The sequence below is a fragment of the Thunnus maccoyii genome, chromosome 18 (genome assembly GCF_910596095.1).
Source record: "Thunnus maccoyii chromosome 18, fThuMac1.1, whole genome shotgun sequence".
Classification (NCBI taxonomy): domain Eukaryota; kingdom Metazoa; phylum Chordata; class Actinopteri; order Scombriformes; family Scombridae; genus Thunnus; species Thunnus maccoyii.
This window is the reverse complement of record NC_056550.1, coordinates 28,214,212-28,229,868: the sequence shown is the minus strand read 5'-3', so window position 1 is coordinate 28,229,868 and position 15,657 is coordinate 28,214,212. Positions and strand designations below refer to the sequence as shown.

General features: G+C 38.9%; 1 protein-coding gene across 1 annotated transcript in view; it reads right to left on the bottom strand.

The window, feature by feature from the left end:
* Positions 1-2,298: 2,298 nt before the first annotated feature.
* Positions 2,299-15,657, bottom strand: part of doc2a (double C2-like domains, alpha) — a 56,182-nt gene continuing 42,823 nt past the window's right edge. Inside the window, exons 8-10 of the mRNA XM_042393331.1 lie at positions 10,730-10,811; positions 8,644-8,740; positions 2,299-3,282 (exon numbers count right to left, since the gene is read on the bottom strand). Of these exons, the coding sequence (XP_042249265.1) occupies positions 3,146-3,282; positions 8,644-8,740; positions 10,730-10,811 (316 nt within the window). The 3' untranslated portion in view covers positions 2,299-3,145. The remainder of the gene's footprint in view (positions 3,283-8,643; positions 8,741-10,729; positions 10,812-15,657) is intronic.

The following is a 15,657-nucleotide window of genomic DNA, read 5'->3' as shown; positions in this document are numbered from 1 at the left end:
TTCTAAGGATTTAAGTGAACTTTTTTTATTTATGGAAAAAACTGTGACCTTTGTATGAAAATCTTTCTGCTGATCTGACAAATGCAAACATGCTAACAGCAACATATCAGCCTGTTTGGGAACTGATATGAAGACAGGAAAAAATAAAACCATCAGGAGAGCAAGACCTCATAAAAGCTCATCAAATAATGTCAACTGGACCATTTTTAGCTGATATTTGTTTACTTTATGTCAGATAGTCTACATTAAAAGTCATGTGAATCAGCTGTTAGCAGCTCCTGTTTACACTAGATCACTTTGATACTGAAGAAAAAAACTTATAAATGCGATGATTGATGAGGTTTATTGGTGATGGACATCAGTTGCAGTTCTGTTTTAAAGCTTCAGGGGGCAGCATGAAGCCACTTAGGAGCATCACTGCACAAGAACAAACTCAGTTTTCTGTCTGTGTTGCATTCCAAATTTATTGTTGCATCGTACATAAAACACCTGATAGAAATGTAAGAACACCTGTAAAGCACAAGATCAGTGTAAACAACAGTTCAACAATATCGTATAGAAAGCCACATTCATACATACAGTCGTGCATAAAAGAGGAACAAGAACACTGTAAACAGAACACGAGCTGTACCTGAATGCCTCATCATGTCTCACTTCACTTTGAATTAGAAAACAGGCAGGGGAAGTACAGAGATATAAAGAAGTATATCAACATATTGCATCATGCAACAACGAGGAAGAACCACTTGTATTGATATATCATCATCATCATTATCATCATCATCATCATCATGGCAACAACAGGATGCAGTTTGTTTTTTCACAGTCTTATTGAGAAGTGCAGTAGAAATGTGATCCATGCGTGATGTCAGAGTAATGATGTGACAGAAAATCAGATTTTATCTGAAAGAAGAGACCTGTACAATTTTTAAATGGAAGCTGATGACGGTTTGTATTTTCTCTAAGTGTTCAGTATCATTTTATGTCCCCGAATATGAGAAATTATATTCTCAATGTGGAACAGAATTTCAGTCAGTGGACACTAAACCTCTTCACTGAAACATGCTCACTGTTAGCACCTTTGAAGACCAAATGTTCAAATAGGTCCAACCCTGGAACATATTCTCCCCGTAAAATGCTTATTTTACAAAGAAAAAGTTAAACAATTGCAGGAATAACCAAAACAAGATCTTATCTCTGCAGCATATCCAGACTGTTTGAGATGTAAAGTATCTAATATATAACAAAAACCAAATGTCTATGAGGGGTGGAACTATTTTTATCAACTGTAACCACATCTTTACCAACCTTTAACAAACTGTAGCTGTGCAGATATTCAAGAAAGTGAGAATTTCAAAGGTTGAGGGAATCTGCTCTTTAATGGAAGTAAGAAAGCAAGCCTGGTCCTAGCTATAACATAGCTATAGCTATAACAAGCCAATTTCACTATGTGCCAGAACAAGCTACTGTAAACATGTCTATCGAATGCACTGGCGCCCTTTGTTGCGTCTGTCCAGAGCATTAATACAGTTTTTTTGGGGGGGTGGGGGTTATGATTTAGGGTGCCCAAGGTCACAGCGCAGTGACCCAATAAAACAGCACTATTCTGCAACGTCATTTAGTTCCAGATATAATTTCCTGTTTATGATGTAGAAGAGGCTACAGTGTGTGCGCTACGCTAGGCCATATAAACAGCTTGCACAACACAAGTAAACAAGCATTGAACTTTCTTGTTGTAGAGTTTGCACAATATGTAGCGTTAATGACATCAATGTCAGCGTAGCCTCCTTTACAACTCCTCACATCAAAAGAAGGCTCAGGGCTGAGCGCCCTGTGTGAAAGTTAACCAGATGTGTATTTAATAAATCAGTCAGTCAGTTAGTCTTCATCACTGAAGCCTCATCTCTTCTAAAACCAAAATATCACACTTTTGATTCAGCAGAAATTTCTTACAGTGTTGCCATCACTTTTCATCGGAAAGTAGCTAAAGCTTGCTTGAAAAGTCACAAGATGCTGCTAGATTACACTACGTTATGCACTAATTTGCATATCTGTGAGGTCATAACATTAAAGGATTTGGCTGGTGGTTTTCTATGTTTTTCTTACTGTCATCAAATCTCATGTTTGGATCCAAACCAACAATGAACTGATCTAGTAACACGTATTGTGTGCGTATCCAAAGCCTGATATATCTTATTCCTCTGTTGTTGTCCAAAAACACAAAAACACGTCAGTGAGTCACACCGCTGCACTGGGCGACATGTTCCTTCATCGTGATGAGTTTGGTCACGTTAGTTTGTTTAGAAACGGCTCCAAAAGTCTCTGAAGAGTAGTTCTGTGTAAGGCAGGCACCACTAAGCACGGGAACGCGGTTCTGTTTACAGCTTCACTAGCTTGTTGTGCTACATATCACAAACTCTTGACTTTGTTCTTCATTGTACATTTCTCAAAGTAAACCACATGTTCAGTGGCGTCCGCAGAACTACTCTCCAGGGACTGAAAACGTGAATGTAGTTATTGGTCTTTGGAGCCGTTTCCAAACAAAATAACGTGGCCAAATTCTTCATAATGAAGGAACATGTCGCCCAGTGCAGCGGTGCGACTCATTGCCATGTTTTTAATGTTGTACAGTTGATATTTTGGCTCTCTGGGGCACATAAAAACAGGCCAGCGAATGGTGTTATGATGTTTCACTTTCCTTTCTGTCTGAAAACACCTTCAGAGATTCATTTAGCAAATGCACATCTGGTTAATTACTTCACTTGCGAGAGCAGCACACACCCGCTTCCCTGAATTTGCAATTTCACATGCAATTTAATTTTAGCGGTACTATAAATCCAGTGAAATCTACAGTTTTGGTTTCTGTTTAATTCCTGTGAGTTCCTCCTCTCATAAACCTGTTAACACTATGATGTTGATGCTGAGTGCAGGTGTGACAGTGTTGAAGCTTCTTCTCTTCTGATCAGAAATGAAGGCACTCTGCTCTGGCTGTCATTGTTATTATTATACACTTTTCCTCTCACTTCCTGCTGATTCCTGCGGTGAAGTTACTCGAGTCCGTCCCACAGAGTGAGCGGAGGACCTCTGTGAACCATGTGATCCCTGACAGCGACTGTCTGCATGTGTGGAGGCGGCTGCTTGGCTTTTAGTCGTGACTGAGGGTCCGTGGCAGCTCGTTGGTCAGGATGTGCCACCGCTCCACCCTGCGGCCCTTATTCTTCAGACAGTCCATCCAGTGACGGAGGGCGTCGCCCTGTGAGTGACAGCTCAGAGAAACGCCACCTAAACACCGACAGGAAGCAGGATGTGCTGCGGTTAGTTTGAGTCATTCTGTGGATTGACTTTTAATCATGAGGCCTGTAATTATTGCCTTTATTTTAATAGTTTTCAACAGAAGTGCATTGGATTCACAAAAGAAACTTGTGGTTGTATGCCTCCGCCAACCAGTCAGGTCTGAGTTTACATCCATGTCTGTCCAGACTCATATAATAATTTGTAGTGAACTTTGAGGGAATTTAATGAAAGGTATTAAGTGTATTTTCCTTGTATGTGTTCACACGCTCGGCCAGTAAAGCTGATTTTGATAGAACACAAAGTTGTAGCCATGATAGTAGATGATGCTTCAGATATGGATGTCGCTGCAAAGAAAATACAAATTCTAAACCGTGGACGCTTCACACACATCTTCAACCAAGCAGCACAGAAGATCCAAACAATCACCACAGTTTCAAGATTTCACCAAGATTAGTGTCACCAATTCATCATTTTATCCTATTAGCCATTTATGTAAAACTTTGTCATAATTAGCGTATGTATTCTTGAGATATGACCAAAAATGTGTTTTGTGAGGTCACAGTGACCTTGACCATTGACCACCAAATTCTAATCAATTCAAGTTCATCCTTGAGTCCAAGTGCACGTTTGTGCCAAATTTGAAGAAATTCCCTCAAGGTGTTCCTGAGATATCGCCTTCACGAGAATGAGACAGACGGATGGATAACTCGGCCACGGCTGTCGCTGGTGCAGAAGCATAAAAAATGTGGAAGCCTTATCTTATAATTATGACTCAAATATCTCATAATTACAAGAAAACAGTGTTAGGAAATTTAGCTGCGATAAATATTTTTATCAAACTTTATGCATGCTTTATTTTTATAGTAATTAGTCTGACATAATTCCTTTCGGCAACGATAGGAAATGACTGCTACTATCAGCCTTGTGTATATAATGGCAACGTTGATATCTCACAGTGTCTAAAATCAAAGAGGAAATAAAAGCAAATGAAATTCCTCGTTTCAAATGCATCATGCCTCTCTCTCTTAAAGGAAAACTTTTATATTTTTCAGCCTGGACCCTTTTTCTCCATCTTTTTGTGTCTAAGTGACTAATGGGGACAACAATTTTTGAAACTGGTCCAGTATTGAGTGAGAATGCTTCAGCCAGCAATAATGTAATCCGACGGGGCAATATCGCCTCGTCAATGTATGTTCCCTAGAAGTGTTTGTTTTTGCCACTGATAGGCTGAGATTGTTATTATAAGTGTCTGATGACATTATGGAAAGCACCATACAGAGAAATAAAACATTTTTCTTCATTTTTCACTTGATCCGGTCTGTTTGTTATTGTGTCTCACCAAGTATCACCCAAGGAGAAGTCTCGTTCTTAAATCTTGCGAGAGTTGAGTTGAATATTTAGCTGTTTTCCACAACTCAATTTCGGAACGAGACTTCTCCTTGAGCGATATTTGGTGAGACGCATTAACAAACAGACCGGATCAAGCATCAAAAAGCAAAATTTACTCAAAAGCAAATATCAACAGTCAGATGTCTGCTCATAGGGAACAACTAGGGAAGAGATGCCAGGTTTTTGAGCGTGTAGTGAATGTAGTTAAAGTTCTTGGGAGGAGGGGGCTGAGCTACAGGCAGGTGGTGAAAACACCATAGACCATAACATTTTTTTGGAGGTCATCCTTTTATTAGGAAAGTATGTTGTCTGCTTAAAAGAGCATCTTGACAATTGCGTAAAGAAGAGCAAGAAAGTACATCAATCCAGTGGAACAAGAGGTAGAGGGTCTCCCATCACCCTGCTCTCCAAAGCTACTGTGAACTCTGTAATAGATAGCGTTGGCCATCTAATTCAAGAGAGTATTTCCAGTGATGTCCAGAAAGATCAGTGTTCAGTAATCTTAAGGTATGTTACAGAGGCTGTAGTGAAGTGCCAATACTTTGTGGACTTGCTCTTGGAAGTCTAAGAGTGTCTGAAACTGGACAAGGCCATGTGTATAGGGAATGCAACAGATGGGGCATCCAATTAGCGGGGCCAGTACAAAGGTTTTTCAGCACTGGTAACCTCTCAGCCTCCCACTCATGTGCATGTGTGGTGCTATGCTCATGTCCTTAATCTTGTGTTGGCTGACACTACTCAAACTGTCATCACAAGTGGAACGCTGATATAGCTGTGATCATCAGGGAGTCTTATCAGAGGGTCAATCTGTGGGAGAAAAGAACCCAAGATAAAAGCCACAGACGCCTCTCTCCAGTTGGACAGGCACGCTGGGGCCAAGCATGATGCTCTCAAAAAAAGTGTTTGGACATTTTGGTAAACCAGAGGATGGCCTTTTTATCGATGCAGTGCTCAAACTGGTCGCCATAGAACAGCAGGCAAAAGAAAAGCCAACTATACGTGTTAAACGCACAATATGTAATTTCAGCCGCTAGGGGTCTCAATCAAAACAATAACAAAAGACGGAGTGTGATGACTGTGTGAAGTAGCAAGGGATCATGGGAGTTGTTGTCTTCATTGTTAAATAACCAGCTTCACCGGGATAGGATTACTCCAGTGTTCATCATTCGGAATATTTTTACCTGCAGAGGTCTCCTCCTCTCCAGAACAAACAGACCCGGAGATTACAGGTAAAAACACTGAATAAAACTGTTTCACCTAAAAAAAAATCAATATTTCTCCTGATGTTTGGTGACCACCAGACTTCCTGGAGGGGCTGTTAGCCGAGCTGCTACTAACGTTTGCCTAGTTTATTTCTCTGATAACTTAAGATCCAGACGTCCAATGACTAAAATCCTTCTTCCGGCTAAAAGATATAGTTAAAAACCACCTAAATTTATCATGAAAATGTGGCTTAAAACTGAATAAAAGTCCATTTATAACAGTTTGTGTGGAACAACCACAACGCCGATGTATTATCTTGTATGTGTGTAAGTTACTCTTTGGTAGACGCCATTGTAGCGGACAAACACAGCGCTGCCGTATGCATCTTGTGCGTGTTTACTCTTTGGTAGAGGAGGTATGACGCCATCGACAGGCGACCAAATGAAACGGTCCGTTACTTTGATTAAATTACAGATTTCTCTGGGTTTGAAAATTGTTGGAAACATTTGGGATAATGTAAGTACACAACTCAACAAAATATGTAACATAGGTCTAGTTGTTTTTAGACATTTTAATGTGGAATAATTACATATTATACCTTTAAAGCACAAGGCTTTAAAGAGGGCCTGAGAGTGTTAACGGCACAGATATTCCTGAGTGTGTTTGAACAAACCACTCCACTGTCCAAGTACCTCCAAGTAAAAGGGATGGATATCCTCTCTGCCCATTGAATGGTGATTGCCACACAAGAGAGCCTCAAAATTGCCAGCGATTTCACAACTGTGAAGGCAGCTGCAGATGCATTTGTCAAATGGACAAATGAAACTTTGAGGAGAGGGAGGAACAGACGTTGAAATGGAGGCTGCACTGTCCAAGAAAAGAACAAAGAAGAAAAAAAGCAGGCTCAAGATGAGGCGCTACAGTAAGCGATGCTGAGAGAGCATATGAGGTAAATGTACACAACACAATTCTGGACACAGCTATTGAGGCCATCCACAGAAGATTTATGACACATGGTGCTCTCTTTGCTGATTTGGCATAGCTGGACACCAGGAGCTTTCATCAGATCAGGACCACTTCTGTTCCCACTAATGCACTCCTAGACCTCAGTAAATATCTGATCAGATTTGACAGCTGACAGTCAGAACTGAGAAGTTTAGCTGGACAGTGGGAAAGACTTAAAGCATCACATGGATGAATACAAGACCAGAACGGTGGAAGATGGATCTGCAGGAAAGGAAGAAGAGGCTATTATATTATATTATATACATTTGTATTTAGTTTTTTCTTTAAACATGTTCAAAATAAAATTGGGACTGAAATTGTGAATAAAAGCTTTAATTCGTGGCTCCGCCCTGTTAGAGTATAAACCAGTGGCCCACACTGACCTCCTATAATAGCATGAGTCTTATGTTTTACCTGTAAGACTTGTGTTTTAATGCTGTTATTCAAGAAAACATCAGATTTCCACATAGCCAGAGAAATAAAAAGTGTGCGTCCTGGTTTAGTTCAGTTATAACATCCAAGCGCAGCACAAAGCTTCTCTCCTGATTGGCTGCTGAAGGTTTTCATCATCCCTCTCACATTTATGTTTTTAGTAATTTTGAGACAAGACTGTTTGTAAAACTTAACAGCCTGCCGCGCTGTTATCCTGCATTACTAAACTTTTTTTAAAAAGGCGTTCTCAAGTGGAAAAAATGTGAGTTGCCTCAGGGGCTCTTCTCTTGTTTTGTCTGTCTTATTCCCTTTTTAGCTTCTTTTTATTTCCAAATTTAACACTTTTTAATTGTTTTTATATGTCTTTTACTTGTGTTGCTTTTATAAATTAGTTCTATCGATGCATTCAAGGCCAAATTAAAAAATCAACTTAAGATGAATCAGCTGTGTGACCACTGAGTCTAGTTTACATTATGGATTTTTAATTGACATTGTAGGTATATGTGATGTGCTGTTGTGTGTGGCTTTATATTTTGTATGGTGTGTTCTTTGTGGGGTTTTTTTGTTTGTTTGTTTGCTTGTTTGTTTTGTTTTTGTTTTTTTTGCTTTGTACTGTTTGTTGTTGTGCTGTTGTATGTTTTGATTATAATGGACTAGGGATGCAAATTAGCTTCAAGCTAACTCCGGTGCAGTGCATCATTTCTGCTTAATACTGCACACTGTCCTGTTCAATAAATCAAATCAAATCAAATATTCTGTTTTAATGCCTTATATGCTCTATGTAAAGCACTTTGAATTGCCTTGTTGTTGAAATGTGCTATACAAATAAACTTGCCTTGCCTTGACAGCAATGACAGCATAACTGAAAATTTTGACCTGCTGGTGGCGCTAGAGGAAAAGTCAGGGGATCACCAAAGTGGTTAGAATATATTCTCCAGGGACCTTGAATATGTGTTGTTAATTTCATAGCAATCCATCAAATAGTTCTGGAGATACAGTATTTCATTATGGACCAAGGTGGTGACCGACTATGGCTAAGAAAGAAAGAAAGAAGAAATCAGATGTTAAGAATGATAAAAATACAACTAGAGCTAACAAACACCAGCTCTCACTGAGCTGAATCCTGTCAGAAACATCCCCGTGGTGATTTATTTACTCTGCAGTCCAAATATAAAACACATTCTTGAGAATTCTCCAATGTTTGTGGCCCGCTGAGGTTTCTCCTCTGGTAGAGATGAATGGATTTGATGTCATGATGATGTGTTCAAAGTGAAACTCACTGAGAGGGTCAGTGATCAGAGCAAGGCATTAGTGTCTCACCTATGAAATCATTGGAGCGTCCCAGGTCATAGTCCCACACCGTCACCTCCAGTGTCTTGTTAGCCAGCTCCGACAGGGGGATCTCATAGAAAAACTCCTGCAGGGAAACATATTTATTACAGAATACGGGTCTGTGAGGTCCAGCGTTACAAACACTCCTACACTGACTGCTGCAGCAACAAACCAGAGCTGAATGTTTGTTGTACAACCTGCGTCATGAAGTCTCTTTTTCTATTAGATCTTCAGCAATAAGTCTCGTGACATTCTATATTTTTCTTCATGTACAGAGCACAAACCAACCATGGATTAATCTATTAACAGGTATTCAGTGTGTATCCACCACTTTGTCCATTGTAGTATTAGTGGTCAGCAGATTCCTGGCTGAGAAACAGTGATATTGATTATGTCTGGAATATATTAGAACATCTGCATTTGGGAGTAACATGAAACACTGGAAAAAGTTGGAATATTGGAAAAAAAAAATCCCCAAAAATGACCCCTGAAAAAAAAATAAAGAAGTTGAAATATCGCAAAAAAAACTTTTTACACATAAAAATAAATAAATAAATAAATAAATAAAAAATAAATAAATGAATGAATAAATAAATAAAAAACAATAAATAAAAAAAGAAATACCTGGGTGGAAATGCTGGAAATTTGAATTGATTGAAATATCACCCAAAACAGCATTAAAAAAAGCATAAAAATCCCAAGAGGAACATTGGAAATTTGTTAAAACATTTAAATATTGCAAAAAAATGAACACATGAAAAAGCCTGAGTGGAATGCGGTGAATTTATTTTAAAAAAGTCTAAATATCATAAAAAAGGTTTTTCAGATAAAAAAGCTAAGGTGGAACCACCAGAAATAAAAAAAAAATGTAAAAAAAAAAACAAAACATCGAAATATAGCAAAAAAAGGTTTTCTATGCATAAAAAACCTCAGTCGAAACGCCAGGAAAAAAGGCAGAGTGGAAGCCAGAATTTCAAATAAAAAGTTGAAGTATAGCAAAAAAAAATGTACACATGAAAAAAGTGGAACACTGGAAATTTGTAAAAAAAAAAAAATCACAAAAAAGGTTTTACTCATAAAAAAACTAGAGTGGAAACACCAGAAGTTTAAAAAAAAGGTGAAATATCCACAGACTGTATAAAAATATGGACGTAGTCACCATGATGTCACCCGTTGGTTTCTGAAGAGCGGTTTTGAAGCTCAAAGCGAGGCCGTCGCCATCTTGGCAGTGTGTGATGCTGCCTAACTCCCAGCCAATCAAAAAAGGGCAAAGAGGCGGCCCGAATGGCTGAAACAAGCCACCTAGCGGCTGGCGGACCTGTCACTCAAAGCAGCCATGTCCTTCATTATGCATAACTTTACAGCTTAATAAAATTTAAACGGGTGAGTTATAAAAAAATTCACCTCCCGTACAGTTGTCATGAAAGAGGAAATTAGCTACAGAGACCAAAACGGTTTTTTGTACCAGGCTGTAAACATGTTTATTTCTGCTGTAAAGTTGGGCATTTTAACATGGAGGTCTATGGGGATTGACTCGCTTTTGGAGCCTCAAGTGGCCATTCAAGGAACTGCACTTCCGCATTGGCTTCATTTTTCAGCCCCGGAGGTTGCCGCTTGGAAATATCGTAAAAAAAGTTTGTATAGATAAAGAAACCTGAGAGAAAACACATTGGAATTTTTTTTAAAAAAAAGGTAGAAATATAACAAAAAAGTAAAAAAAAAAAACTTGAGTGGAAATCATGGAAATTCGTAAAAAAAAGTCTAAATATCACAAAGTTTGTACACAGTGCAGAGATACTGTTCGAGAGCAGCAGTGAAAGGCAGATGAGGAGAAATTTAAATGACACGGACAGCTGCAGACACCACAGATGCGTAGTAGTTCTGTTTATAGTACTTTCTGGAGTCCACTCAGAGGACGCGTTCCACGCATGCTCAGTAGTTCGGCATCTACAGGAAGACGGCATTGTGGCACAACACGTGGACCCTAGCGGACCCTCGCAGACCTCTGCGTTCTCGCGGATGCAGAAAGTATAATTTCGGCTTAAGTCCGAGGGGAGCAGCCGTGAGTTCTTACCTCGTTGAATTCGGGGTTGAGGGTCTTTTTCATCACTGTTGTTTTGTGTTTGGATTTCTTCTGTATGTCGGGTTTCAGGTATCTGACAATAAAAAAGTAGAAAATGAAAGAGCGCGTTAGTTCCTCTGATGGAGAGCGTCCATGCAGTTATAACTTAACCCTTAAACGTTGCTAATGTCCAAGTTTGGGGTTACTCAGACGTTCATATTAATCATCTTTGGGTTTTGGACTGTTGGTCAGACAAAAAAAAAGACTCTTTTCAATGTTCAATGTAAGCATCCAAAGATATAATTATTTTAACTGCATAATGTCCATATTTTCATTTTCATGTTTCTCCATATTTCATCTTGTTCAGTGTTCCATATACACTGAACTATTTACAACACTGTGCATATACTTACATAGACTTTATTTTCATTTGTTAAATCCTGATTTTTATTCACATGTACCAATTTCTAAAAAAAAAAAAAAAAAAAAGCTGTATATTTCTTCTCCATTTTATTATACTTTAAATATTTATTTTTTTTATGTTTACATGTTTTTTTCTGTATTTGATACATTTCTATTTTATGTTATTTATATATATATAATACAAAAATGTTTTATATTTTTACAATTTCTTCATTATTCCTTATTTTTTTAATACCTTTAATATTTATTCATATTTATTTTTACATATTGTTTCTGTATTTTATATATGTTTTTCAATTGTATTTAATTTTCTCTGTTTTATTGTATTTGCACTCTGCACAGTACATGGAGATGTTAACTAAGCATTTCCCTGCACACTGAGCTGTGTGTAATTGTGTCTGTGGTGAGTAAATGTTTGAATCTTTTAATGTGTGATCACAGATGAATCTCCATCAGATCAGAGCCGTAAGTCGCAGATATTGTTTATAATCTTTTAATAAAAGCTTGACATTTTCCTCGTGTAGAACAATGTTAATATGAGAAAACAGAACAATATGAAACTGATAAAATGTGTTTAATTAAAGGAGTGTTTGAACGCTTGAAGCAGACGTTTTGCTCTCTGCTGGATTATTTTCATTAAGTGTAAATCATCATTAATGAAGCGGTAATTAATAATTAATCACAGTTTCACAATGCAGCACACACACTCAGTGAGTCATGGGTGGCAGAGAGCAGAGAGGGAAGCCTGAGCTCCACACATCATCATCACTAGCGGCGGCGGCGGCGGCGGTCGTCGCTGAACCACTTCACCACACAGAGCTGCTCTGTAATTGGTTGTGACCAGTTATTCTAACAGATGACAGGAGTAAATAATAAAGGAGCGGTGGACCGATGTGCTCGGCGGCTTCCTCTTCATCACCGTCACTCCTCTGCAAACCGCTGCAGGCTAATAAGAAGAGAAAAAACGGCTGGGGCCCCTCCGCTCCATCTCGGGCCCCTGGTACCCTGTTATCTATGTCTGTGAGCTTCTGGGAGGCTCTGCAGGAAATGAGATACCAGCTGGAATATGAGACCTGCTAACTGGCTCATTTTTTCTGAGTGACTTCAGTCTGACTCTGACACACACACACACAACAAGCTGTTGATCAGTGTGATTCATTCTAACAGAGGCCAACTCTGCTGCTGCATTTCAATGTTTTTGAAGTGAACCACTTTAATGTCCATAGTTGAACTGACAACTGCAACCGGTGACGAGAGGATTCAAGCAGACAGCGTTTGTTGTGCTGATCTATTTACCTTTCATCAGAAACAAATCAAACTCCTGATACACCAACAGACACCTGACAGCACAACTGCTCAGAAAAACAAAACATATTTGTCTCGAGCAAGTTTAAACGTATACAGACAACCTATAAAATGGCATTTAAATAAATACCCACAGCTTCACATGAATGCAAACAAATGTAAGCAAACCTAAACATGCACCACGTCATCTCAGATAACTAAAACTGAGCACTGATTTATTTAAACCTGCTCTAACTGATGTTTTGTCCACTAGTTTTCATCAGAAACAGGTAGTGAACACAACACTGTCATGGCTTCATCTGATATGTTGAACTTATTTCCACATCCAGCAGTTACGGAGCAACATTATCATTCATGTGGAGTCGTGTTTCTGTCCAATATTCACTCTCTTTTAGCTCTGTTTTTACTCTTTACCAACTCCTGAGGGAAATATCTCCACTATGTTCACCAGCTAGTCTACAGCTAACTTGATTATAGCTGTTTTAGGTTAGGGTTGCAACTAATGATTATTTTCATTATCAATTAATCTGTCAATTCTTTTCTCAATTAATCGTTTGTAAATGTCAGAAAATAGTGACAAACGGTCATCACTTTTCCCAGAGTCCAAAGCGAAGTTAAAAATGTCTTGTTTTGTCCAATTAACAGTCTAGATAGAAACAAATTCACTCACTGTGAACTTTATTAGGAACACCTGTGCAGTCTAATACAACAGCTCTGCCATAAACTCTGCGTTTATGAAGTTTATTACTTTTTCAGTTTTTGTTGACATTATCAGGCAGGTGATAATTCTACTTCATGTTATGAGGATGTAGTGGGTGGTGGTGTACTGGAGTGCATTATATTGATAAGTGTCCCTTAATTTGTCCAACCCATTATCATACACCACCCACTATGACCTCAATGATAAACAAAGTAGAATTATCACCTTTCTGACGTCAACAAACATCAACAAGAACTGAAAATGTAAAATAAAAGTGGCTGTTGTATTGGATTGCAATAGATTGTACAGGTGTTCCTAGTAAAGTGCTCGCTGAGTGTTAAAAGCGTTAAAAGACAATCAAAGTTAATTAACTTTCTGTAACGTGACTAATCATTTCAGCTAACATTTTAAGTCAAACAACACCAGCTCACACAAATACTAATATTTTACAAAGCTGCTAAAACATTTAAACTCACAATATGTAATTTCAGCCGCTAGGGGTCTCAATCAAAACGATAACAAAAGACGGAGTGTGATGATGGTGTGAGGTAGCAAGGGATCATGGGAGTTGTGGTCTTCGTTGTTAAATAACCAGCTTCAACGGGGTAGGATTACCCGCAGAGGTCTCCTCCTCTCCAGAACAAACGGACCCGGAGATCACAGGTAAAAACACCGAATAAAGCTGTTTCACCTAAAAAAATCAGTGTTTCTCCGACGATGTACGGTGACCACTGGACGTCTGGTACGGGCTGTTAGCCGAGCTGCTGCTAACACTTGTTTGGTTTATTTCTCTTATAACTTTAGATCCAGACGTTCAGCAGGTTTCTCCCGGGAGCCGAATTATCCGCAGAGGTCTCCTCCTCTCCAAGAACAAACGTGCACGCGGATTAAAATCGTTAAAAATACTAATTAAAGCTGTTTCACCTAAAAAAAAAAATCAACATTTCTCCGACGATGTTTGGTGACCACCGGACTTCCTGGAGGGGCTGTTAGCCAAGCTGCTGCTAACGTTTTTCCAGTTTATTTCTCTGATAACTTAAGATCCAGACATCCAATGACTAAAATCCTTCTTCCGGCTAAAAGATATAGTTAAAAACCACCTAAATTTATCATGAAAATGTGACTTAAAACTGAATAAAAGTCCATTTATAACAGTTTGTGTGGAACAACCACAACGCCGATGTATTATCTTGCATGTGTGTAAGTTACTCTTTGGTAGACGCCATTGTAGCAGACAAACACAGCGCCGCCTTATGCATCTTGTGCGTGTTTACTCTTTGGTAGAGGAGGTATGACGCGATTGACAGGCGACCAAATGAAACGGTCCGTTACTTTGATTAAATTACAGATTTCTCTGGGTTTGAAAATTGTTGGAAACATTTGGGATAATGTAAGTACACAACTCAACAACATATATAACATAGGTCTAGTTGTTTTTAGACATTTTAATGTGGAATAATTATATACCTTTAATTACCGCCCAAAAAAGTAAAAAAAAAAAAAAAAAGTCTTTTAAAAATTCTAAAAATGTCTGGTGTTCTTACTCCTCAATCTTGTTTTTCTTATTTTAAAAAGCATCTAAAACAACATTACGACCACCATGAGACACTAAAACTGTCTAATAATCCTTCCACACCACACAGGACAGATTTCTCCTCTTGGGTTTAAATATAATAATAAAGCCAGACAGATTGGAGGGGAACAGGTGCACGACACTGACTTGACCTTGTCTGGTTTGTAGTTTAAAGGAATATTGATCTGTTTTAAACTGATATATCGGATCAAAGTGAGCCGTACAGAGTGTCCAGAGTGTCTGCCGCATGCAGACGGATGCTGCAGTGATTTCTAAAACCGGCAAATCTCTCTCTCCCGAGTTCATTCAACCCCTCAGCTGTCAGTCGCCTGCTTGTTCTGGCTCACACTCGGTTTGCATTCTGACGGCGTGCAACAGAAAAACTCTCCTCCTCTTCAAAGCAAGAGCCCCTTGAGTGCCGGAGGAAACAAAAGCACAGAGGAGCCTTAAATCCTCGACGTTGGCCCTCGGGTGTTTCCCTCTGACGGAGCTGAGCCCCGACAAGATGCTGCTCAAATTGTTTCCCTCTTCTCACTGATTATCCTGCCTGCTAGGAAACAGATGGTGCTGCTTTAACAGTTGCATCATTGATTAGCAAAGTTAATAAGATGGCAAAACTCCAGTTTTTAATTGTCTCATTAATGTAGTATTCCAGTATTTAGTCCTCCGTGAGGTCTGAGGGGAGCTACACGAGGAGTTCAGGCTTGAAATGTCTTCCAGTCCCAATTATAAGTTTGTATCTGAGCAGTTATGGTTGTTATCTTTTGGTAAATAGTGTGCTGGTGGCTAAATAATGAGCACAGTGATGCTAACTTAATGTATGAAGCGCTTTCTAAGCACATTTACAAAAAGTGACATTTGTACAGTGGACACTGTCTAAAGGAGACTGCTGTCTTGTTGTTCAAAGCTCTTTGTAATGCATCACGTTGTTTTCAGCCA